Source organism: Aedes albopictus, chromosome 2, assembly GCF_035046485.1.
Source record: "Aedes albopictus strain Foshan chromosome 2, AalbF5, whole genome shotgun sequence".
In the NCBI taxonomy this organism is placed as follows: Eukaryota; Metazoa; Arthropoda; class Insecta; order Diptera; family Culicidae; genus Aedes; species Aedes albopictus.
Genome location: NC_085137.1, coordinates 142,620,576 through 142,647,614, shown reverse-complemented (window position 1 = coordinate 142,647,614; position 27,039 = coordinate 142,620,576). Strand labels below are relative to the sequence as shown.

Below are 27,039 nucleotides of genomic sequence, written 5' to 3'. Positions count from 1 at the left end.
GACATTATAACTCCCAGAGTAGTGAATGTATTTCCACAATTTTTACACATAATAATTGTGAGTATGTATGTAGGATGCATGCAAAATTTGAACTAAATCCATCAATAAACAAAAAAGTTGCCCATACACCAATCGGAGACATCTCATATAGAACCAAAGGGGGGCTACTTTGGACATTTATAATTAAAACAAAGCTGCAGTTAAAATTCCGGGTTTATTTAAAATACTACTTTGTACCAGTACTGTTGTATCCTATAACATACATGATTTCAATAAATATATGCGTTTTTAGGTGGGTCTGTGCTACCTTTGGTATTATGAGCAGCGCGATATTTTAATATAGAATTAAAGGCTGTCTGGGGGCCATCAATCCTTTATTTAGGTTAAACGGTCATTTATAATGTGTATCGATACAAATATTCGATTGTATATGCTACGTCGATACTTTGTGCACGAATTGAGCAACCCTCTGAAATTTATGAACTGTAGAAACAATGCTTACAGAGCAAATGTTCTGATACGTTATGTATATTTTTATGATTCATTCGATGTTTTGTTCGCCTCCTGACAAGCAATAAAGGGTTTGTTTGAAAAACAATTTCAACCAAATGAAGGGGAAAATATTGCGTCATAATAGTCCCAAAGACATCAAACAGATTTGAACCATATTTCAAATTCAAAAAATCCATATTCAAAAGTGTCCAAAGTAGCCCCGTGTTTCAAAAGAAGCCCCGCACGACGGTACACCGTTAAATCCTGAAATTAACATCTCGGAACAAGCGGAAACATCATCACTCAGGAGGAAGCAGAAGCTGCGGTTCGGAAGCTACTCTTGTATGCTCTCTGATCATCCCATTCCGTTGATGCCAGCCAGCCAGAAACGCCGCCGGCTGCTGGCGCTGCTGACTGGCTGACAAGGTGAAAGGATGAAAATACGCCAGAAAGAGTCTATTTTTAGTGGCGTATACTTTTCGGCGGCTACGGGAGAAGCGAAAATAAAATATTCCGCTTTCTGCTTTCCATTCGGACGGACGATTCGTAGACGGCGGCGGTCTTTTATTTTTATATGCTGCAAGCCAACCCTTTGCGGCCCTTTTGCGGCTTTTGTGAATGGTTTCGCAAGCACTTAAATGCACGTCGGGATGAGTTCTAGCGAGAACCCAGAGAAATGGATGGACTGACTTTATTACTGGTCATTAAATGGTCTTTGTTTGCGGGAAGTCAAATAGTGATTTGAATTAATTTTTCATGCTAGGACAAGGCCTTTCTGGGCTGCACAGAATGAAACATGATTGATTGGAGAAGGCAATCTAATTTGAACTCACAGGGCTCAGTATTGATGCAGTCTGAAAATTTAATTCCACAGTCAATTTGCGGAGCTGAGAATCTAGCTAAGTATATATCTACGCTTAATGGAGAGTAAAATCGATTCAACTGTGAAATCAATGGCACTCCCTGGACGACAACTGGCGCTGTGTGCCGATCTAAAACGATTGAAATTTTTATTACCCTTTACGTAACGAGTCGAGTAACGAAATTGATTCCATATATCCTGCGGACTTGTAGTGAAAACTGTGGTAAGGTATATTTAATCGTTTATATTTAGATGATGGTTTTTAAAGACACGCACACGTTTAACCCTTAAAGGATGTGGACAACTTTTTTGCATAGTTTTACCTACAGCATTTGACCCAGTGGGTGGATTTTCAAAACCAAAATGTTTTTATCAAGGGGATTAGTTGTGTTATCATATGCACATATGAAGATTATGTTATGCTAGAACATTTTGGAGATATAGCTGTAAATGTAGTGTACACCACTTGTTCTTCACTCTATTCCGCGTTTTATTTCCTTGTACATGTGATAAAGACCGGTCCAGAAAGTATGGACGCAGTAAGAAAATACTGGCATTTTATAACTATTGATGACTAGTTCTTTTTGAAAGCTACATCCTGTTGGTCAACCTATTTTCTCAGCATTTGTATGACGGTTTTTGCGGTTCCAACTGTGTATTTCAAAATACATGAACTTTCAACGGAACATCATTGGAAAAATGTGCACAAACGATGTACACAGTTTGAAAGGTCACTTAGGAAAAGAACAAAATATAGTGGGAATAAGTAAGAAAATTGTGCAACCAGCAATTAGCAACCACGATGGGAATAACACGTTAAAGCATAGGCAAAAATTGGGTAAAAAAATACAGATCCTGCTATCCCTCGTTGGGATAAACAAATAATGAAGGTGTTTGAGCACAACAAAAAACCTTCTAACTAACACAGAGCAGGGAATGACCAAAAAAGTTACCATTTCGAATTCCAATGTTCATCGTGTCAACGAACGTTTGAATTTTCGATCCTATAGTAAACAGAAACAGACAAAACGGAGCCCGAAACAAGAACCATCGATCAGGCCCAGACAACTGAAGATTAGGTACGTCCATACTTTCTGGGGCAGTCTTTATATTTCAATAGAAATTGCTCAATATTCTTTGTTTGGGTTGGGGCTGTTAGATAGAAATGTCTTATGTCCTTTTACAGCTGTAACATGGATCTCCAGGTTATCCAAAACGTCCAGAAGTTTTGAACTTTGTCTACTGAATACAAATAGTTGTGTTCACTTTTTAAATCACTTGAACTTGATGAATTACATTGAAATAAACATTTTGAAACATGAAATGATGGTAGTCATGACCTGGCGATGTTCTAGGCAACTTAAAATAGCTCTGGAGTTCTGATTGTAAGGCCTTTACCTGTATTAGTATATCAAGCTAATGTATGAATGTCAGAACTGATCTCATTAGATCCATACATGTAAATCAGAGTATGAAAGACTAACTGCACATCCATGGCGATACCTTAAGCCATCCAAATCGTTCTGGAGTTAAGGCCTTTATATCTACACCCGTAATAACGCATCGGGTGCATTTCAAACTTGATATGCTGCGTTTTGGTAGTCATAGAAGATCAGTTGAATCATATCCCAACTAACAATTGCAAGTCACAAACAAGCAAGCTTGCTGAATTGTTGCTTAATAATGGTAATGATAGCTGAACTAAAATTATGCTCTACACATTACTGTTTAAATGATTTTTCAATTAAGAAAGTAGTCAATGTTCGACTTTCCTCATGGGTTTCAACAATGATAAATTAAAACACTTTTCAAAAGTTTGACAAGAAATTTATTCGACAAGCATTGATTCCTTAACAAAAAAGTTTAACAAAACATTTGTCTGCATATTATTAAGCTGATGTATCGATAAGCATATGCTCCTGAACAATGTGCTTTTCACTTGTCAAATAAACGCCTTCAGACCGTCATAGTTTGACTCGGAACTTTGTTCGGATTATGGGATAAATCATGGCTAAAACTGTTTAGACAACCAAGTTTTCAAAGAATCAATATTTTAAACGAATCACATAAAATAAAACAGAAAAGAATTATGTAGTTTAACATTGAGTGCCAAGAGACGTAATCAACGTAAAAAGGAGGCATTTATTTACTATTATTAGTCTGTAACAAGATATCTTGTACCTTGATTATTATATTTTTTATCTTCCGCAGCAGTTCGATTGTACGAGATGCTTGGATTTGACATTTCAGTGCAGTCGTGTTTACTGAATATTGTCCCCACAGTCACCTAGATAACCAAACAGCATTCAGAAATCGACACATTTCAATTGAAATGATGAAATGATGAAAGATACTTAAGTATCCCTAAACATCCTTATGTACTATTTATTGAATATAATATCAAGTTTTCATGACAAAAGCATAAATTAAAAAAAATACTGAACGGATCTTCGACTGAGCATGAGTAAATTAACCTGAACAGATGCTGTGAATGCACCATGTCCAAGACCATACCGCACCACATATTGTCATGCATTTTTAAAGATCGATATTTAATAATAAAAATTAAAACATATTCATATCGCAATTAGTACGTCTGAAAACAATATCTTTAATAAGGACCAACACTTTTTGGCCGCATTCGATGCAAGTTTTCTCACCGTGCGACAAAAATACTGACAGCGAAATCAGAATGGAAAACACGTGTTTTGGGTTGAACAGCTGTTAACTATAAGGCGTTGTTCAGTTGATTACCACGTGCTGTGCTAATTCACCACTGCTGAACACAAGTTCAGGAGTGATCGTTATTGAGTTATGGGAAGATTATGTTTTGCTTTGGGTGCTGCATCTCACCATCTCTAGGATGGCGCAGATAGGAAGGCATGCGGCTGGCAATCGACAGGTCTCGAGTTCTAATCCGGATTTAGGTAATTTTATATGTAATTCTTATTTCATAATAAGTGTTCTCAACATAAGAGCAAATAATTACTCTCGTGAGAGTTTAACATTTTTGCATTTTATTTATTTTCAGTCAATTTTGCCAAAGCTGAATAACAACTTTCCTGTGCATTTGTAAAACGCTTTGAACAACAAAAAATTAAGTTGGTGCACAACATGATGCTTTATAATTTCTCCAAATTTGTGTGAACAAAACCCGAACATAGGTTGTACGTGAAAATAATTCAAATGTTATTCAACATTATGCTGAATTAATTCGTCATAATGGTGCCTGTTAAATGAGTGATTGTTAGTTGGGATGATACTTGTATACACATCATAGAGGCATCCTGGATCATCCGAACTATTCTGAAGTTGAGAAATATGGTTTGAATTTGAAATGGTATATCAACAGAAGTGCACACACATCAGAGTTTGCCCATTTCATTCATACACATAGTGCAAGCCATGGGAGAGAAATTTCCAGAGCATCAGATATATCTGAGGTCACCTTTCAGTATTATGTGGTTAAGGCTCAAATAACCATCATTCAGTCATCAGCAATCATCAATTATTCAAAAGCAGTTTTCTTGGTAGAAATCCAAAATCCGTCAATGAAAATTATTTCACTGCTATCCAGATGCTGAGTAGAGTACAGTGATAAATTTTCATTACAATTGGATGTGATTTCAGTGAGAAAACTGCTTTTGATTTTCTGGTAAAGGATGATGGTTCGTTTCCTCTTAAGGATCTGGAGCCACAACGCTCGTAAGAAAGCATCGTCAACACGTCAAACTCATTATAACTCATTTTGATAGTCATAGAAGATCAGTTGATTCATGTGATGATTGAATATACATCTTTAGAAGCTTCCTGGATCATCCAAACTATTCAGAAAATGAGACATATGGTTTGCATGTCAATAGAAGTGCACAAATATCAGAATTTGCTCATTTGGTTTATACATGTATAATGCCAAATTTCTAGTGCGTCAGAGATATCTGAGGTCACATGTAATAGCATATGGTTAAGGCCTTCATATCTACAATCCGTAGCAAATCATCACCTCAGGCTCTTGCACAAAAAAGACGGAAGGGGATGGGTTTTTCGTAGTTTTTGCAAAGGCAAGAAAGTAGAAGTTATTAGCTTTCAATTCGTGCGCTGAGAAAGTTTGTACGATTGATAGTTTAGTAGATACACGACTTCAAAGATAAGCAAAATTCAAAAACTTGAAATGTGATTAACTCACTTAGCAGTGATTTCCGACCCTATGTTCCATGGGAACTTTTTCATCTCTCATCAAGATCTATCGGCCCTGAAAATATCCAAAACTCGGAACCAAACACCCTGTATATGAGCTTGGTTGGTCGAGTTTGTATACTTCAAGATCACTTTTGCTTCTGAAAATACATGAATTTTCATTAAAAAAAAAGGTTAAAAATTGGGGAAGTGGGGTAACATGAGCATGTTAACGATCCGTGCAGCTTATGAAACCAGTTTCATTTGAATTCCCGAACATTTTTACATCATTTACATCAGAAAAGAGAAAAGTATGGCTTCGTAAACCACATTAATGATTTTCAAAAGTTGCAGAACTCACCAGTTCAAAAAATGATATTTTTGAAGCATCAAGACAAAATGACCAAAATACCAGTTCGTTCGATATTATATCCCGATTTATTCTATGGCACAAATGTATTTACCAGGTAAAAACTCAATTTGATGGATTTTCACTGATTATCTCCCTAGATAAATGGCATATCTTACCAGAAATGCGATAATCTGGGGGAATCTTGTAAAACGGGCATGACAATCATTCATGCGGTCAATTTTAACATTTATATTCATATCCGCAATATATATGAGTTTGATTGGTCGAGTTTTTATACTTCAAGCTCACTTCCGCTTTTGAAAATACATGAATTTCTATGAAAAAAAAAGGCTGAAAGTTGGGGAATTGGGGTAAAATGAGCATGTTAACGATCTGTGCGGGCTATGAAACCGATTTTATTCGATTCCCCGCAAATTTTTACATCAGAAAAGTATGACTTCGAAAACCGCATTCATGGTTTTCAAAAATTACAGAATTCTTTGTCGGTTCTGTATTATTTTCCCACTGTGGAATGGTTTGGATGATCTAGAACACCTTTATGTTATATGATAGTTTTGAACGTGCAGGATGCTTTGTTACGAGTGTAGATCTGAAGGCCTTAACCACATAATACTGAAAGGTGACCTCAGATATTTCTGATGCTCTGGAAACTTCTCTTCCATGGCTTGCACAATGTGTATGAATCAAATGGGCAAACTCTGATGTTTGTGCACTACTTTTGATATATCTTATGATTTTCGGCAACGCAGTATTTATTGAATCAAACGAAATTTAAGCTATCTGCCCGACGTTTCGACACTGGATTGGTGTCATCTTCAGGGGGTACTGTAATTTAATGTTTGTTTGTACATTTATGTGTTAATTTTTAGTTGCTATGACTTACAATATTCGTTTCGTTATATGTCCAATGTTTAGTCTAACGGTAACTGTCGTGGAAGTTGGTTTAGGTACATACTGTGAATTTTAAATTTGTTATGTTATGAAACTGTTGTAAAATATTTAACAACACTACCTTTCTGAACTCAAACTGTAAAAATTATTCTTTTTTCCTCGCACAACTTGTATCGGCAATGGCGAAATTTGACTATCTTTCCGTTTGTCTTATGGATGGTCAACGTGCCCTATCGGTGATATTGAGTCCCTCTCATTAATGTTATTATCTCTCCTAGTCGTTTTTCGTTCGTTATTGATCTTTATGTCGTGCAACACTGCTGCGTATGTTGTGCTGAGTTTGTCTATATCTGTTCTCTTATTGATTGTGTGGTCTGTGTTGGTGATGTGACACATTTCTAAAAACGGGAGTGTGGATTTCTTATAACTATGGTCAACAATCTGTGTGTGTTCTAAGTCAAATCGGTGATCTTGTTCTATACAATGTTGTATTAGTGCTGTCGTAGTTTCTATGAGTGATGCTTTAGCTATTTCTGTGTTAGTGTTGTTATCATTTTTCAGTTTTTCCGATTTGTTTATATTCGCTCGGTGTCCAGTTAACACCAGGGTGCGATGACGTCATGATTACGATTCCCGCATCTTGCACTAATGTTTAGGGAACCCAAATGCATTGTCAATGGGGGAACCCAATTGATGATGGCTGCAAACAATCCTATGGGGTGGGTATGGGGATGTCATATACTTGTCAGTTAATCTTCTCCGTAGAGTGTTTGAGGTCATACCAATATAACAACTTGCGCAATCATTGCATGGTATTTTGTAAATAATGTTACTAACGTCGTCTTTGTTTACGGGGTGTTTTACATGTGTGTGGAGGTTTTTAATTACGCGATTCTGTTTTGTTGCAATGGCAATGTTTGGATAATCTTTTGCTAAAATTTTGGTGATTCGTTGTGAAAGCGCGGGTACATATGGTATTGCTCTGTATATCTTAACATTATTGGTTGTTTCAGGTGTTTCTGCTGCTGGATTATCGGTGCACGAAGGATTGGTGACGGTGTCGCTACAGGTGTGATCTTTTGCGGATGATGACGTTTGGTGGACATTGTGATCGATGATAGTGGATCTATTCGGTTGAGGACGGGACATCCCTGGTTGTTGCTGTATCTGGTTGACATCATTGTTGTGCTACGGGTTGTGATTGGGATGTGGGCTTGGCTGGTATAACGGCCGACGGGGTGGGAGGCTGGCGAGATGATATGGGCTCGGCTGGCAGAATGGCTGGCGGGGGTGTGGGCATGGCTGGCAGAATGGCTGGCTGGGTACCATATTTCTCAACTTCAGAATAGTTCGCATGATCCAGGATGCCTTTATGATGTGTATACAAGTATCAGTGAGCTTTATCGTTCTTTGAAGAAACCACGACACTAGACAACGGACTAGCATGCAACGCCCAGTGGCACAGCCCCTGACAGCTGCGGCGGGAATCGAACTCGCGCTCCTCAGCACGAGGCGACTAAGAGCTTGGTTACATTAGCCGCACGACCACGGAGCCAGTATCTGGCACTATTTATAAAATATATCTTTTGTAATTCCAGAAGAATTTTTGTTTATATGAACTCATTTTACAAACTCCCTCGAATAATGCAAAAAATCTTATGATAATCTTCTGACAGAGCTCGAATGAAGCATTGATGGAAGCGTTTCTGCAGTCTACGTACTTATTAAGAGTGCATTAGACGGACACATATATTTGTCATTGTAGTCCGACATTTATCCAAGGTTGCCATGACTCACTTTGTGTTGGTCATTTGTTAATTTGTTTAGCCAAATATTTGTCATCATAGCAAACAGTCTTGTATTTATAAATTTTGATTTACTTCTTGCGTCGGAAAGTGGATTGAACAATCCTTTTCCGATCTGCACATCACGAATTATTAAAATGTCCATTGTGACATCGTAATACACCCGGTTCTTTTTTTGCACGGGTCTGATTTTCGCTACAACTCAGTCAATTTTTAACCGATTTTCATGAAATTTTGTACACATGTAGGCACGGTTAGTACTATCAGTGTACAAATTTTCATGAGAATCGGTTAAAAAATGACTGAGTTATAGCAAAATCTGGAGCCTCGTAGCCGTGCGGTTAGGGTCACCAAGCTTCTAATCGCACCATGCTGTGGGGTGAGGGTTCGATTCCCGCTCCGAGCGATGAAACTTTTCGTGAGAATAGTTTCTTCTCCGTATTCACTGGTGCATGCTCCATGTGTCCCTTGTCTAGTGTTAAGTTTCATTCAGTCTGTGCAGCCTTTGGCTGGAGACGGTGTCCGCGTCTTTTTTTTTTTAAACCAGACCCGTAAGTTGTCTGAAAATGGCGACCAGAATATCCAAGATAGCGTTCGAAAATCCAATATGGCGGCTAAACATTCAAGATGGCGGCTGTTTAATGGAGTTTTAGGCTCTATAACCATTCAATATGGGTATATTTGATATTGGGAAGATGTCTGGAGTCCAAAATTGGCGAATAAAATATCCAAGATGGCGACCAAAATATCTAAGATGTCATCTCTAAATTTCAGATGGCGACTTTTGAATGGAGAATTAGGCTCTAAAACCATTCAATATGTGTATATTTGCTATGGGAAGATAACCGGAGTTCAAAAATGGCGACCAGAATGCTCAAGATGACGTCTCAAACTTTATGATTGCTGCTGTTCAATTGTGTGTTGGGCTCTAAAACCATTCAATGAATTACCCGCAGGGAGTGCGTTCAATGTTGATCAGCAGGAGTAAAATTATTTTATTTTGTATAGCGAAAAGCATCTAAGCTCGGATTTCTCGAAATGAAAAGCTTTTACCAAAAAAAAAACATTTGGTAGGCAACAAACCGGTCATCATTGTGCACAACCGCAACCAAATATTTTTTTGAATAATGTGTTTCACTTCGAGAAACACGCCTTTAGATGCTATAGTCTATTTTACGAAACGACAACAGTGTTGATATTGATATTAACACTCACGGGCTTGGGCGCAACCTCCTGTCAAATTTTCATTCATGAAATGAGCGATCAGCTGATTCGAAACGTCTCGTAAAATGGCTCATTCGCCATACAATATTTTTGCGATTTACTTTAAGTGATTTTTCGCGCATAGAAGCTACCGCCACATTGGTCGATGCGGAGAGTAGTAAATCAGCCAAAGCATTTAATTCATTGGGGCATATCTGGCATGAAGAAGAAGTCTGGAGTCCAAAAATGGCGACCAGAATTTCCAGTCCAGGGTCTCCAGTTAGCCTAATGGTCAAGGCTATGGATTGCCAATCCGGAGACGGTGGGTTCGATTCCCGTTTCGGTCGGGAAAATTTTCTCGACTCCCTGGGCATAGTGTATCATTGTACTTGTCTCACAATATACAAAGTCATGCAATGGCAGGCAAAGAAAAGCCCTTCAATTAATAACTGTGGAAGTGCTCAATAGGGGCCATATAGCCGAGGCGGTAAACGCACGGGTATTCAGCATGACCATGCTGAGGGTGACGGGTTCGATTCCCGGTCGGTCCAGGATCTTTTCGTAAAGGAAATTTCCTTGACTTCCTTGGGCATAGAGTATCTTCGTGCCTGCCACACGATATACACATGCAAAATGGTCATTGGCAGAGGAAGCTCTCAGTTAATCACTGTGGAAGTGCTCATAGAACACTAAGCTGAGAAGCAGGCTTTGTCCCAGTGAGGACGTTACGCCAAGAAGAGGAGGAGGAAGTGCTCAAAGAACACTAAGTTGAAGCGAGACAGGCCAAGTCCCAGTGAGGACGTAGAGCCACAAAGAAGAAGAAGAAGAGGAAGAATTTCCAAGATGCCGGACTTAAATCCAAAATGGCGGTTCAAAACTCAAGATTGCGGCATTTTTTTTCAAGAGTTCAAGGCTCAAATATCAGGAGCCAAAAACGATGTTATTTCTGGTGCCATGAAATGGATATTCGTTAAACGTATGAAAGTGCGATATTCATGAACATGACACTTGAGTTTTATTGAAATGGATTTTCGAAGGCACGAGAAAGCGCCATCACCGCTAGGTGGATTACCGAGGGTTTTTAGTATCTGTGTGACTTGAACTTTTGATGAAAATTTGTAAACATTTTTATACTTATTTCAACGATTTCGTAGTGAGGAGCGGACCTGGTGTGATACTCCCCTATGGACGTATTACCCACAGTTCCTCTAGTCGTTAGCGATGTTGAAGCTTGCTCTGCGTTCAACCTCTTTTTCACTATGAGATTGTAGTACCTGCTTCATGGTGTATGCATATTAGAGTGGGTCAACGTTGTATGGAAAAACTTGAAATTTGATCGTATCAACCCGGAACAAAGCTTTTTCAATCTATATTAGCGTCCAAAACAACTGTGCAAAATTTGAGAGCGATTGGTTGCGTCCCCGTATTCCGCTTTGCGATTGAAATTTGTATGGAAGTTAGTATGGGAAAACGTACCTTTTTGCATTTTACTCATAAGTTCAATTCTTTTGTCCAATACAATGTAACTAATGACGTTAAAGTATAGCCTAGGATATGCCGAGAAACTTTGCCGAAGACCGCAAAGTGATCCGACGCTTGTGGAAAAAGTTATTCGCCTGGTAACTTAGGCCAAAAATTGAGATTTTATTATTGATGTTATTCCTTTACATGTTAAATGTTAAGTACCACCGGGCAATCTGTACGTTATAACTTTTTTCACAAGTGTCGGATCACTTTGCGGTCTTCGGCAAAGTTTTTCGGCATACCCTAGGCTATACTTTAACGTCATTAATTAGATTGTTTTAGACGAAAAATTTTAACTTATGAGAAAAATGCCAAAAAGCACGTTTTCCCATATTAAATTCCATACAAATTTCAATCGCAATGCGGAATACGGGGAAGCAACCAATCGCTCCCAAATTTTGCACAGTTACTTTGGACGCTAAAATGAATCGAAAAAGCTTTGTTCCAAAAAATCGACTCTGTTGACCCAGTCTAGCATATGCACTACACATCTCTCATCCAAACTGCCGTCGGCGGCATTTCCACTATTCCGAGTGAACGCGGTGACATTTGATCCTAATTGGAGAGAGTTTAAAAATATCCTAACCAGCCAAGTCAACATTTCAGCGTCCTGTTTGTTCCATGTAGGTATGTCGCGTCGTCGCCCGGTCATCTCCGCCCGTTACGTTACGTTCTGTGGTATTGGGTGGTGTTGAATGGGAAAGGTGAAAAATCACACACCATTAATGAAGAAAAGAGTTTCTCCGCCTGCATGCTCCATCCAGCCTGCCAGCGACGACACCGACCACACCAGAGTAATTGTGACACCTAATGGCATTGGGTATGGCTATTTTTATATTCAAACATGTTTCGCGTCCACAGCTAGTAGTCAGTAGACGGTGGGAAACCCGCAGATGGCAGATGGCAAGTGTTCTTGGTCAATCGAATGAATAAATAAAAGCGCGATCCAAAGGGAATTTCCGGTGCTCGATTATACCCGGTCTATAGGGTCGAAAAATGTGACCGGAAATTTGCAAAGCAGCGTTAATTGGAAAGTTCATGTGCGTGTGTTTGCCGGATGATAAAATCGAACAAATGGATCTTCGCATAATGGGGATAAACATCCGGGTGCCATCAGCGTAATAGTAGCGTACATATTTTTTACTGAATGTGATACTGTTGATTAAATTTAAATATTTGTATTTGTCAGACATGGCGTTCCCTTTGAAGGACTTTATTGAATATCATGCGAGTTATTCTCACTAATAGAGAAAGAGATAATGGCTGTCAATAGATTCTCAAATTGTGATAAAAATAATAAAGTGTACCTGTTTGAAACAGAAAATTAATACTATTCTTTTCCTTTCTTTTCACGTACAGGTTTTTGCAATGAGAATATGGCCAAGTTTCTCCGAGAAGGTGCCGAATAGCGTTGAAGATTGTGCTTGTTTTACAGAGAAGAAAGAATAAACAGGAGATTGTATGTGGCAAATAGCGCAAAAGTTGTGCACAAAGTGAAGTGATAGTGAAACTGAGAAGAGAAAACGTAAAGGTGCCAGTTGCAACACGTGGAGCTACCGGCAAAGAAAAAGCGGAAGCTTTCAGCGCTAGAATTAAGATTGCTTTCCTGTAGTTAACAGTAGATAATGACCGCTGCAGTTATGGCGGCGTCCGATGGCAGTTATGATCCAGGTGAGTAAATAATTGCAATCATCAAAAATGTAGAAAAGCCAAACGTTATTCATAAATAATCTAAGAAAACTTTTAGAATAATGTCACATTCTTAAGTTGACGCACAAAGTGTTTACCTGAAGATTTCCTCGACTACAGACATCTTTCTTGTTCTTTTATTTTCTTCTATTTTTTTTCTTAGTCTATTTTTTCTACTTATCTGAAACCCCTTTTTAAGTATGTAAAGGGCTTGGGCAACATACATTTAAAATGTGCATACATGAAAAAGGCATAAAAAGAGGGAATTTTGTGCATAAATGAATTTTATATTTTAACAAGAAAACTTAGTTCACGAGAACAGGTCTTGCTGCTGAGCATTTGAGAGGGGGCCAAGGCAGATTCCAGAAAGTTCTCAGAGAGCCCAAAAAGAGGATTCCGCGGGTCTTCAGAGGTGTATCAGGGCAGGGCGTTCCGACATGTTTAGTTGACGCTACAATGGGATTACGGGAATTTCAGGGACGATTCAAAGGACTTTAAGGGTGATTCATTGGGGGTCTTTGGAGCCTCTGAAAGGACGTTGCAAGGGGTTTGAGAGGCATTTCAAGGCAACACTAATATCCGCATTTTTTCAAACCCCCCTTCCTCCTCCGTAACGTTTTTTTGTATGTAAACCTGAAATATTTTGTATGCTCCGTAACTCTCGCCCATACTCACTCATGCTCACACCCCCCCCCCCCTCCCCACCTATTACGTAATTTGTGGTTGGCGCCTTTCATAGGCATTTCAGAGAGTTTCAGGGGGTTTAATAACCGTAAGGAATATTTAATAGCATTTCAAGAGCGCTTCTATGTGTTTCAGGGAGTTTCATGGACGTTTCAGCTTTAATACGGGGATTTCAAGGTTATGTCAATGGGATTATTTATGGAGATTTCTGAAACGTTTTGTAGCATTTCAGACGCGTTTGAAGGGGTTCTCAAGGTCGTTTCAGAGTGGTTTCATAAAACTTTTAAGAGTGTTCCAAGGGATATTTCAAATGGACTCAAGTCGAGTCAAGTACAAGACACTGAAGACGACCTTACAGTTGAGGTCGAAATACGTATCTGTCAAAGGATGCAAATTCTTAGTGGAATTCAAAGGAACCGTACTTAACCCGACTTTCTTTTTGTCCCTGAGTACTTCCGGTAACCTCCTTCATATCTCCTGAGATCTCCTGGTACCCTTTGAAACATTCTGAAACACTGCTAAAGCCCCTGAAACTTCTCTGAGAATCTCTGGAACTTTTTAGACATCCCTTACGACACTTGGAGTACACCATAGATCCCCTGTAGCACCCCTGAAACACCCTGAAACCCCCTGAAACTCCTTGAAACTACCTGAAACCCCCTGAGGCGACCTGAAAATGCCCCTGAGGTCTCCTGGTTCTTCCTGTAACCCCAATGGTTCCTCTGAAATACTTCTGGTGTAATTTAACCCAATATGACCAAGCCGGCTCAGCAGTGCTCTTTTCGCATTTCCATTCCACTGGTAGCAGATAAAGAAAGATTAGGAATTCTTCATTTAGGAATCTCATCTTGCATTCCCTTAGGGGTTTCTTTAGGAACAACTCCAGGCATTTCTTCCCAGAATTTCTCCAAGAATTGCTCCAGCATTCCCTCAGAAGTTACTGCAAAGACTCCCTTAGAAATTCCTTCAGAGATTCCTACAGGAATTGATCCATGGATTCCCTTAAATCTTTCGAGATTCCCACCAGCAATAGCACAGATCGGTGAAGTACTAGATTTGTAGTAATGAGTAATGTAGTAACTTTGGGCAACAGTGATGTTGTTTTCTCCATTTCTTGCAACATAAACAACATAGTTATCCAAAGTTTTGCTCAAACAGCATCAAATTAGGCAAGGAATCATAATACCCACGCTTTTTGCACCATTTCATTGCAGAAACGGAGAATTGACCTTCTCACCATACAAAAATTCAGCTCATTACTTCAATTCTAGTACTTCCCCGATTGTATTACGAAAAAATGATGGAGTACTACATATGCATATTAACATATAACATCTTGTAGTGGAACCTTATAAATGCGTAATAAATTAGGACATTACATTTGGACAAACACAACACAGAACATGAATTTTGCCCTGTTATCCTATTGGATAACAATTACCAATGACAGGATGACGAGGTTTCATTAATGTTGTTGGTCCATCAGTCAATCCTGTAATCGTATTTTCTCTGGCATGTTGCCTTTTGTTCGCAGCATTAAGTTGCTTTCATTGCTTGAGTTTGGTCTAGGAGTTTCTAATCCTAAGGGGGCATGCTGAATCTCATTTTAATACGAGACGTCTACATTCTGATGTTCCTGTTAGGGAACGATTCCCATATCTTACAGTTGATTTTCGCACGAAATAACCTGAAAGTAGGCCACTGCTGAAATCTCATTAGGCTTTAAGACACCAGAGCGCTATAAATGTGCATTAAAATTGAGGAGATGCTTACAGATTAAAATGGGACATGTGACAAAAAAATAAAACTTGTAATAATTGTGCCCCATTTCTCCAGGAATTTCTGCAGGAATTGCTTCAAAATTTCTTCAGGAGTTCTTCCAGTAATTTGTCCCAGAGTTCAATCACGAACTCGTCCAGGAATTCCTCCAGGAATTATTGCTCCAGGAGTTTCTTCTGGAATTGTTCTAAGAGTTCCTTCGGGAATTCCTTCAGGGATTCTCCCAGGAGCTCCTGGAGTTCTTTTAAATTTAATTTACTACAAGAAAACCTTAGGGAGTTCATTCACGGATTCGTTCAAGAGTTAATCTCCCTCCCCTTCCCATCCTCGACTTCCTACAAGAATGTGCCAGCAAGGATTTCCTTGAAAGTCGTCCTGCGTTTCTTTCATACTTTAATACTCTCCATTTTTTTTCTCCTGGAAAAAACTTCAGGAAGCTATCCATTGATTTCTTTAGGAACTCCTCCAGCAAATCCTCTAGGATTTTTTTTACAGAGATGTTCTTCAGTTGGATCCTTTAAAATTGCCCTCAGGGGTTCTTACGAAAGTTGGCCAAGGAAATCCTTTAGAAATTTCTCCGAGAATGCCTCGAAGGTCTGCTGCAGGGCTTGTCAGTTAATTCCATCAGAAATTGCTCCAGGGGCTTTCATTCGAAGTTTCTGTAGGGATATCTCTGAACATTTCTCCTATGATTCCTTTTCGAATTTATCCAAGGAGTTCACCAAAAAAATTCGAGATTCCTTAGGGAATTCCTTTAGTAGTTTTCTTGGAAATACCTCCACGGATTCCGTCCGGAATTTTTACTACGATTACTCCAGTAATTCTTTCAGGCATTCCTTCAGAAAATTCTTCAGTTATTTACTCAGGAGCTTTTTTGAATTTCTTCCAGGATTCCTTCCGGAGATTCTCTAGAGAGATTCATGTTTGAACTCCTTGAGAGAATTCAATTGAATACATATTTTTTGACTCGATTATTAAATTCCAATGATTTCTACTAGAATTCCTCCATTTCTTTGCCAGTTTGCGTGAACTTATCGAATTTTTCAATCATACCGTAAACCGGGGTCAAATTGATCACTTTGAAATTATTTTTGCTTATAACGTGAATACCAATCCAAATAACTAACACTAGTGTTAAACGAATTTCCGAAAAATCAGTACTGGGCGGACCTGTACAAAACTACGTGACACAATTTTGGTTCCACAAATCAGGAAACAAATCATCTCTCAAAAAAAAAAAACAAAGTTAAATAACTTCAAACTCTAAAAAATGAAAATAACATTTTTGGGTGAAATTGATCAGCATTAAATTAAGCATCAGTTAAAATTCAAAATCGCCTTATCTACTTAATTATGACCTTCTGAACACGAATAACGTGTCAAAACTCTTACAACTTGCGAATTTGGCTGTTGAAAGTCTAAATTAACTTTTGAAATTGACTCTTAAACACCTGAAGGTAGGCAATCTATATATATAAAAATGAATTTCCGTCTGTCTGTCTGTCTGTCTGTCTGTCTGTCTGTCTGTCTGTCTGTCTGTCTGTCTGTCTGTCTGTCTGTCTGTCTGTCTGTCTGTCTGACCGCTATGCATTCGGAAACTACTGAACCGATCGGTGTGAAATTTTGTATGTGGGTATGTTTGAGGCCGGGGAATGTTCTTAGCTTGGTGTGAGACCTCTCCGGTCTCTGGAACGGGAGGCTCCCATGCAGATGAGTCTTCGGGGCACTACTCTGAGGAGCTGTGTGTCAAAAAACACAGTAGGCAGGCAGTACGACGATTGCCGGGACAGCTATGTGCAATAAACATTTCAAAAGTGGTTCATTTTTTTAACTAAAGGCACACGAAATGGAACGTGAAACCCGCTTTTGACCCCGGGAGAATATTGACGCTCCAGAAGGAAACTTCACTAGGCCCCAAGCAGCTGGTCTGAGCCGCGGCCGCTTTCGGGGTGGGCACAGAAGGCTTATTATGCTCCCGGGTCCCAGGGCGTTGTAAGTGTGGGGAAGTTTTCGGATGTGGGTGGTCCTGAAAAGTGGTTAAATCCGCTTAGTACGTATGTACCTATTTTATTTCTATCTATTCTACAACAGGGGGTAATGCGACGTGAGTGGTGTCCAGTAACTGGCACCACGTAGAACTTGACGGTCCGTCGAAGACGACGCTGGACTCCTCTGGACTCAAGGCAGAATACATGGTCTGGTGCTGTAGGTCGGACTTCTGGACAACACGAGGCATGGATTCTTCCAGACAAACTATTTTCTAAAAGCCCAGAATGCAACGGGACTCCAGACGAAGTTCGGGTGGCCAATTATTTCACGTGAGTGGTAAAGGCTTCTGGTACAAAACCTTTCGGGATTATTTTAAAAATGACTCGAAGTACTCTGCTTGGGATTCCTCCAGAAATTTCATCGGAAGTTTTTCCAGGATTCCTCTGTGAATTCCTTCAGGGATTCGTCTAAAAATTCCTACAGGGATTCGTCCAGGAATTCCTCTATAAAGTCCGCTAGAGATTCCGCTAAAAATTCATCCAGGTATTCCCCTAGATATACCTTAAGCAATTCCTCTAGAGATTCCACCAGGAGTTCATCCAGGAACTTCTCCAGGAAATCTTTCGGGGATTTGTCAAAGAATTCCTCCAGGGATTCTTCCTGAAAGTTCTCCAGTGATTATTCAAGAAAACCTTCCAGAAATTCCTCTAGGGATTTCTCTAAAGATTTCTCCACGAGATCCTTAGAAGATAGCTCAAGGAATTTCTCTAGAGATTTCTCCAGAAATTCTCTCAGGTATGTCTACTGGTATTCCTTCAGAAGCTCACCCAGGCATTCCTTCAGGAGTTCCTCTAGCGATTGCTCTTGGAATTCCTCCACGAATTCCTTTAGGAATTCCTCCATGAATTCTTTCAGAAATACCTCCAGGCATTCCTCCAGGGATTCATCCAGCCATTCTTTCTGGATTTAATTGTGGTACTTCTCCTGGAATGCTTTTGAGAATTCCACCAGGAATTACCCCAGGAATACCTGCAGATATTAACTCAGGAATTCCTGCTGAATTTACCTCAGGAATTCTGGATTTCATCCAGGCTTTTCCTGCAGGATTGTTACTAAGAATACCTCCAGAAATCACCCCAAGAATTGATCCAGAAAATCCTCCAGGGATTACTTTTTGAAATTCTTTTAAGAATTTCTTCAGTAATTCCTCCAGGATTTTCTTTCCGGGAATTCTTCCAGGGTTTCCTTGAGGAGTTTTTCCAGAAATTTCTCCTCCAGGTATTGCTCCAAGGATTCCTCCATAGATTTCACCAGAAATTGATTCATGGGATCCCTCCAGGAATCCCACCAGCATTTCCTCCAGGCATTCCTTTAGGTCCAGGTATTAACCAGAAATTCCTTCAGGGATTCCTCCAAAGATTCTTCCAGAGATTTCTCCAGGAATTCCTTCGATAATTCCTCCAATAATTCATCCAGATGTTCTTCTAAGATTTTTTCCAGGAATTCTTCTAGACATTCCTCTGGAAATTGCTAATGGAATTTCTGCAGGGATTCCTCAAGCAGATTTATCAAGGATTCATCGAGGAATTACTCCAGGTATTTATCTAGAGATACCGTAAAATGGGGTAACTTTGATATTTTTTCAGCGAATTTTCTCAATATTTTTACATGTAACAGTATTTCCCCGAGTTTTATATTTTTAAAACAAGTACTGGGGTATCAGTTATCAATTGCAATTAGAAGATTCCATAATCTGCTATATTTGGGATAACTTTTAGTTTTTCATATAACCGAAAATCAGATTTTCATTTTGGGGTAACTTTGATAATGCCCTAAAAACACATCAAATCTCAAAAAATAATCACAGATTGAAATCTTAGGAATATGAACATGATGAGAGAAGGCTTATGGAATATATTAGATAGAATTTTTATATCAAAACAATGATTTTTTACTCAATTCTACATATAAATATGAGTTTGTGGAGTATTGAGTGCAAAACACAATAAATTTAGCTATCAAAAATCATTATTTTTGTAATAATAAATGCTTAATGGTACATCAACATATGATTACATGCTATTCATGGTTAGTTTTCTTTTTTTGGGTTGTTTTTTAATGTTTTATTAACAAATTTTGAACAACACACATTTATCTACATGAAATTACAAGGGTATTGCATACTTTCAGGCGTTTATCAATGTATGGAGATTAATATCCCAATTTACAAAATTGCTTCCATTTCGTAAAAACACACTTCGTTAAGAGGTTCAAGGCCAGATTTGGAATCTACTATGATGAATCTATCGAGAATAAGAGTCCATTCATTGAAAAAATAGTTGTAACGAAGTCGTATAGCAGATTGTTTGAAGGGGTTGATAAATGACAAAAATATCAACAATTTTTATTTTCTGCCCAAAAAGTTGTACATAAACTAGATTTGAATGAAAATACGTGTAAGATGAACTCTCATATGTATAAAATTGATTTACGTTTACCTTTTTCTTAACTGGTTGAAGGAATCATAGTTATGAGATAAATTACACAATGCCTGCCGCACTATCAAAGTTACCCGCATTATCAAAGATACCCCATTTTACGGTACCTCATGAAATTCCTGTAGAAAATCCACTAGGGATTCCTCGAGGAATTTTTCCAGAAATTCTTTAAAGAATTTCTCCAGGGATTCTACCTGAAAGTTTTCAAACGATTCTTCAAGAAAATCTTCCAGAAATTCCTCCAGGAGTTTGAGAGTAACGAGAAATTTCTCTAGATATTCCTCCAGGAATTCGCACAGGCATGTCTCCAGGCATTCCTTCAGGAGCTTCTCTAGGGAATTCTCTAGGGATCGCTCTAGAAATTCCTCCAGGAATTTTTTTAGGAATACTTCCAGGCATTCCTCCAGGGATTGTTATAGGGATTCCTCCAGGAATTCATGCAGGTATTTCTTCAGCATTTGATTCTGGGAATCCTCCAGGAATACCTTTCAGAATTCCACCAGGAAGTACCCCAGAAACTCCTACAGATATTACTTCAGGAATTCTAGCAGACATTAAAGCAGTTATTCGTTCAGAAATTACAACGACAATTTATCGAAGAAATCATCCTCCCGGAGTTTATACACGCATTATTCCAAGAATCCAGGGATTCCTCCAGGAATTGGTTCAAGGGATACCTCCAGTAATTCCACCAGGTTTTCCCAGTATTTTACCAGTAATTTCTCGAGGAATTTACCAGGAATACCTTCAGGGATTCCACTACAGATTCTTCCTCCAATAATTCATCCAGATATTCATGCAAGAATTCTTCATGGAATTACTGCAGAAATACCTCTGGGAATTTTTCTAGGAAAGTAATACTCGCGCTGTCTGTCTGACCCTTATGCATTCGGAAACTACTTATCCGATTGCTGTGAATTTTGTAGGTAGATATATTTGGGCCGGGAAGGTTCTTAGCATACAGGTAACTTTCAAGTCACACTGTTCCATTTTCTTTACGGACCAACTGCTAAAACTTACAACATAGGGTCGGAGACCATTTGGGCAGGGGGGCCAATTTGGGGCACTTGCTGCTATAACTCAGTCAATTTTGAACAGATCGACTTGATTTTTAGGACACGATCATGTTCAAAAATTGAAGTCAATCGGTTTTAATTTGACTGTGTTATAGCGGAAAGTGCCCAAAATAGGACAAACTAACCAAATAGTTCGAAACCCTACCTAAATGTTTCCTTCTTTTTATCGAAGGTTTTTTTTTTTCGAGTGGCGCTGTTGTGTAGTTTATGGCAGTTGAGCTGTAAATTCTATGGTCGAGTTGTCCGTTTAAGTTCATTAGCATTAGCATTAGCATTAGCATTAAGCGAGTCGCACAAATTCGTAGGTGGTACAGTCCTAGACCGCTGTTATGAGGGTTGCCTCCTTCCCGTCCGAACCAAAGCACAAAGATTTGGGACTAATCTCTGACTCTTAGACAAGACTGACACAATCCTCCAATGGTCGAGCACTGTCCTGGCCACGTCCTTGCGACTGCTGAGGAATGGGAAAGGATGGTTAGTTTTGGACACCTATGAAAAATGTAGACAACTCTACGATCTCTCAGGCCTAGGTGTCACGGGAATTTGGATGTTGTTAGTGGAAGGGTAAACTCCAAAGGAACGTTTGGTTAACGTTCAGGCACACCATTGTTAGACTGCTTCGAATCAGTTGTCTGTCCAATTCATCCTAGTTTCCTAGTCATTTTGTTGGCATTTGGCTGAATTACTAGATTTTTCGGTTAATAATCTGAAATATAAAATAATATTAACATCGTACGTCAAATAAGCTACATATTAGTGATACGCTCGCCACAGTTACATATTTTTTAAATATTATTTATATCGTATCATACATTTACCCTAGCATTTACCTGAATCCTGCTGAAATAAAATGTTAATTAGCAGTACATTAAAACACAAATACTACAAAATACAAGGAAAAGAGCTTCAAACTTTGATCTTGGAATATTTAAAAATTCGGAAAATATCAAGATCAAAATTTGATTTGGTAGATCTTACACCGCAACGCACCATTCTAAGGTGATCTACCTACGTTACGGGGATGAGTTGTCCGTTTAAGTTCATTGATAAAAAGTTGGTTAGCAACAAAACAACAAAACAGTATACTTTATCTGAGACAAATGTAAAAAAAGGAAGATAACATGCCTCTGAAGCCGGGCTTCCGATGTTTATACAAATGAGTTTACATACTCTTTGGAGCCATACAACTAATTATTTAATGAAATGATGAACAAGATTTTTGAACGGTTCAATTTGTCCTCATGGTGGGTGGCTGGCTATGTTCATATGTAGAACAAGCTAAGAAAATTAACAAAAACATTAGAAAAACTGTGCAAGAGCAACAATTAAAATGGGCAATACAAGGTTTGCCGGGTCAGCTAGTTTCCTATAAAATAAGCGAGTTCAGCCACATTAAATTACTTTTTAAACAAAATTCAACAGTTTAATAACTGATTCTAGCTACATAACATCACAATAAAGGTTCCATAAAAATGTTAACACAGAAAGTTCACAGTATGTGATGTTTTAGTACTAACTGTTTCGTCTAAGTAAGAAACACATTATAAACCCATAAATCAATTCGACCCCGGTTTACGGTACCGTATTTGAAAAAGGAACCTCAAGTTCACGAATTTCGGAGGAATTCTATCGACTGGAATAAGCTGGCAGAGATATTTCATCGGCAAGGCAGTCTTTTAAAATTAATTAATTAATGATATCAAAAGCTAATATGTTTTAATGTCCGATGTTTTGATGTATTTAACACCTTTCTCAAGGATTAGGTCCCCCTGACAATATTTCTAAAGTTTCATGGTTCAAGAACAAATGTTTGATATTTTCTTCAATTTTTTTATCTCTTATCTCAATCAAATCAATATCACGTTTTGATCGTCAGAACTTGACCACTACCCGGGCTGTGATCAATATCTATTATCTTTATTTTATACCGTGAAACCTACCAGCGCAATCTATTCTTCTTCTTCTTCTTCTTCTTCTTCTTCTTCTTCTTCTTCTTCTTCTTCTTCTTCTTCTTCATGGCTCTACGTTCTCACTGGTACTTGGCATGCCTCTCTTCAACTTAGTTCTTAGAGCATTTCCACAGTTATTAATTGAAAAGCTTTCTTTGCCTGCCATTGCATGAATTTGTACATTCTGAGGCAAGCACAATGATACACTATGCCCATGGAATTTTCCCGACCGGAACGGAAATCGAACCCGCCGGCTCCGAATTGGTGATCCATAACCTTAACCACTAAAAAAACAATTAAATCCGAATCAAAGGATCCTCTTAGCTTTCTTGTCGAAGCTGACATTAATAAGCCCTATTACGATACCAAACATCTAACAGATTTACCAAGCACCTAATTTCGTTTACTCTGTCCTACAGAGAAAACGCTTTTCCATCTAGTGGAAAACCAACCAGTGTGGTATTGGTTCACTATAGAAAAGCCCATACTGGAATTTAAATTTGCATCGGCAGTATTCGCACATCGTAGCCACAGGAAACGGAATGGAACAGAGATGATGGTCTAATGGTCGGTAGGAAACAGGAACCACATGGGGACCGAACGAGCTTTGCGTGTGGGTTATGTGCCTTTTCAAGATAGCCCCTAGGCGATACAAATATTAGTTGAGTGTTATTAGATCTTGCTCGGCACCCGGACGTTTGAAGTGACGTAATGATGTTTAGGGAGGAGATGTATGTTGGCTTATAACATGATGAAGCTTGGATGCAATGATGTTAAGGATGAGTGATTAGCATTACTAGTGCTTCTTCTGAGTGCTTTTCATTTGGTGTGTTGGATGGATGCAATTAAACTGTGATCACAAATCTTAGTCAAAAGTTTTAGCTTGCCTTGGTACGATGTCTTAGCATCATCATTCAATTCAGTTGCTTCAAAGATTACCGTGTTAGCTGAGTATAAAGGAGACAAAGACTTTTCGAAAGAAGTAACATAAGTGAAGATACATATAATTAAGAAATAATATTGAAATTTTAATGATCGGTTTACAGCATTCCACTAGAAACTTTTTATGCATACATATATTGCTTGCTCTACTCTGATGTATGAATTCCATTGATCCATGCTTCGAATTCATTTCGACCAACGAGATTGTCTTTTCATTGTCTTTCATTCTGAAACAATCGATTCATTCTATGCCAACATATGCTTCCATGTTTATATGCACAACCTCCCAACGATTCCAAGCACAAGCAAACTTCCATCATCATCATCAATGTCAACTATCAAGTATCCGGCGTCAAATTTCAATACACTAGAGCACTTCGTACCAGCAGCTCTTCAGAAGCGATAAAACTCTGCAAGTATAAGTCGCTTACGAGACGAAACCCGTTCTACAAAGATTTTGTTTCGTTGTCTTTTTTTTCGCTTGTATAAGGAAGAAGTAGTAAAAAATGGAGTCCTGAGGTAGCTTTTTTTGATGCATTGATCAGAAGAAAGTAGCACAAACTTACCAAGATATTAAATGCATAACTAAACCTGTTGTAAGCTTGGTATATTCATACCAAAAAATTGTATTGCAAAAGGTATAAAAACTCAATTTTGTTATTCGTTCGTGATTTGTAATGGCTTGAGCTGTTATCCGCTTTTATTTAAATATAAACATTTTTTAGTATCAAGTATGAATATACAAAAAAAAATCTCGCTACAGCCAAATGTATAACAAATCTTGTTAACTTTCAGGCAACGGTGCATAAAATTACATACGTTACAGTATTTAAAATGCTCATATCTACTATTGATCCATATAACTATATTTTTTTCACCATTGGAAACACCCAACTCCTGTCTTGCTATAAAAAATATCGAACATAGTCGTAGCAAGGAAAAGGGCAGACGGCCCGAGCAAAGGTGGATAACAAAATGATAACACGTTCTGTTACCTGGTTATCATTCGTTAATTGAGTTTGTTATCATTTAGGTTGAATTACGAGTCAACATAACAAAAATGATAACTTATATTTACTCCACCAATATATAACCGTACCAAAATCATAACCGTAAATAAATGAGAAATCAATTTTCTTGAACCGATCAACAGCTAATAATCTTGCATTATCAAGGAAAATATGACACATACTGGGGATACTCAAAATAACTGGGACAGGCAAAGTTTTCACTTTTCAAAAAACGTTCAACTCACTGCAACTTTTCGAAAAGGGCATCAAATATTCTCAAATGTTTACTGTAAGTTCATCAACTAGTTGTGTATCAGTAGCCCAAATTTGGGAAAGATCGGACTATTCTTCACGAAGTTAGAATGATTCTAGAAAAAGGTATAATTATCCGATAGCCAATTTTGAGCTGTTATATCTCCAGATTCAACAAACCGAATGCAATGAAACTTTGATCATTTGTGACTAATATAATGAGCTTTTAAAAACTTTTGACTAAATTTAAAATTCTTTACACGAAAGGAAATTATAACGATTAGATTATTTTTCGACTATAACACCAATTTATCCAAAACTTCATCATCGTTTCAAAATTCGAGATAGTAAATAATTATAGTTCATTTAAATTCCCTCTAATTAACTTGAATATATTTATATTGTTTCGAAAGAAAGCAACCAACCGACATTAAATTGAAAAAGTAATGGGATGCATATGAAAAAAAGATAAATTTACTAAAAAAACATAGAATAAATGAAATCGCTATAACTTTTTTTCTTATTAATAAGTTCAAATTAAGTCAAATGTTTTTCAAAGTTCATTATATTAGTCATAAATGATCAAAATTTCATTGCATTCGGTTAATTGAATCCGGAGATATAAGGCTTAAAGTTGGCTATCGGATAATTTTACCTTTTTCAAGAATCTTTATAACTTCTTGGAGAAGTGTCCGATCTTTTCCAAATTTGAACCACTGATACACAACTAATTAATGAACTTACAGTAAAAGTTTGAGAATATTTGATGCACTTTTCGAAAAGTTACAGCGAGTTGAACATTTTTTGAAAAGTGAAAATTTTGCCTGTCCCGATCATTTTGTCTATCCCCTGTAGTAATATTCCAGTCATCAAATCAAAAATTAATCTTTCTATTTTACGCCTGTAAGCCACCAGATTCCACCCTGTAAGGATTGGGCATAGTTGTAGCAAGGAAAAAGAAAGAAGGGAGGAGGGAGAAAGGGGGCCAGTTCTTCCAGGAATTGCTTCAGGGGTTCCTGCCAGAATTCCTCTCTCTAGAAATTTCTCCAGGAATCCATCCAGAGATCCCTCCAGGAATTCTTACAGGGATTGCACCAGGCAATTCCCCCAGGGATTCATCCAGGAATTTTTCCAGGGATTCAGGGATTCATCAAGAAATTACCATAGGGATTCCGTCTGGAATTTATCCAGATTTCCCTCCAGGCATTCCTCCTGCAGAGATTTCTCCACGAATTGCTTCGGGGTACTTCTAGGAATTCCTCCAGCATTTTTTCCAGGAATTCCTCCAAGGATTCCTCCAGAATTTCCATAAGAGATTTCTACTGATATTTCTTCAGAAATTCTGGCTTTCTCAGTCTCAGTCTGCGATCAGTACAGAGTGAATTGATGAATGTGAAAAAGTGTCGATATTCCTCCAAAAATATTTAGTAATTTACCTCAAAACTATATGCAAGTTCCACTCAAAAACTCCAACAAAAACAGAAACAGCTAAATTATAATTTACAGGCATAGGATACAAGAAGCTCCAAACAAACTGTGGCACTAATGATAAAAACAAAAAACGATAGACAGCGTAGGTTTCTTTAAATGTTAATCTGTTTTATACTAGCTGATCGCGCAACGGGCTTTACGGACCCTTGACGTTGTGATTTAATTGAAATAAAACACAATCGTTCACACCGCCGTCCTGCCATGGCGGAGGCACAAGATGTACTGCAATCTTCTTTATTATCTATTTATATATACTAAAACTAATGCATGCATCATTATACAGAGGAGTGTAGATGAACATGTGAATGTAGTTTTGACCGAACACTAGCATCTAACTATTTAAAAATTGTTCTT

The 27,039-nt window shown here is 38.2% G+C and overlaps 1 protein-coding gene across 6 annotated transcripts in view; it reads left to right on the top strand.

Annotated features, from left to right (window-relative positions):
• The window catches only part of LOC109405615 (MAGUK p55 subfamily member 7), a 100,350-nt gene that overhangs the window by 17,630 nt on the left and 55,681 nt on the right, over positions 1-27,039 (top strand). For all 6 annotated transcript variants that reach the window (XM_062850562.1, XM_029858677.2, XM_029858679.2 and 3 more), the window contains exon 2: positions 12,686-12,997. In XM_062850562.1, the coding sequence (XP_062706546.1) occupies positions 12,952-12,997 (46 nt within the window). In that variant the 5' untranslated portion in view covers positions 12,686-12,951. The remainder of the gene's footprint in view (positions 1-12,685; positions 12,998-27,039) is intronic.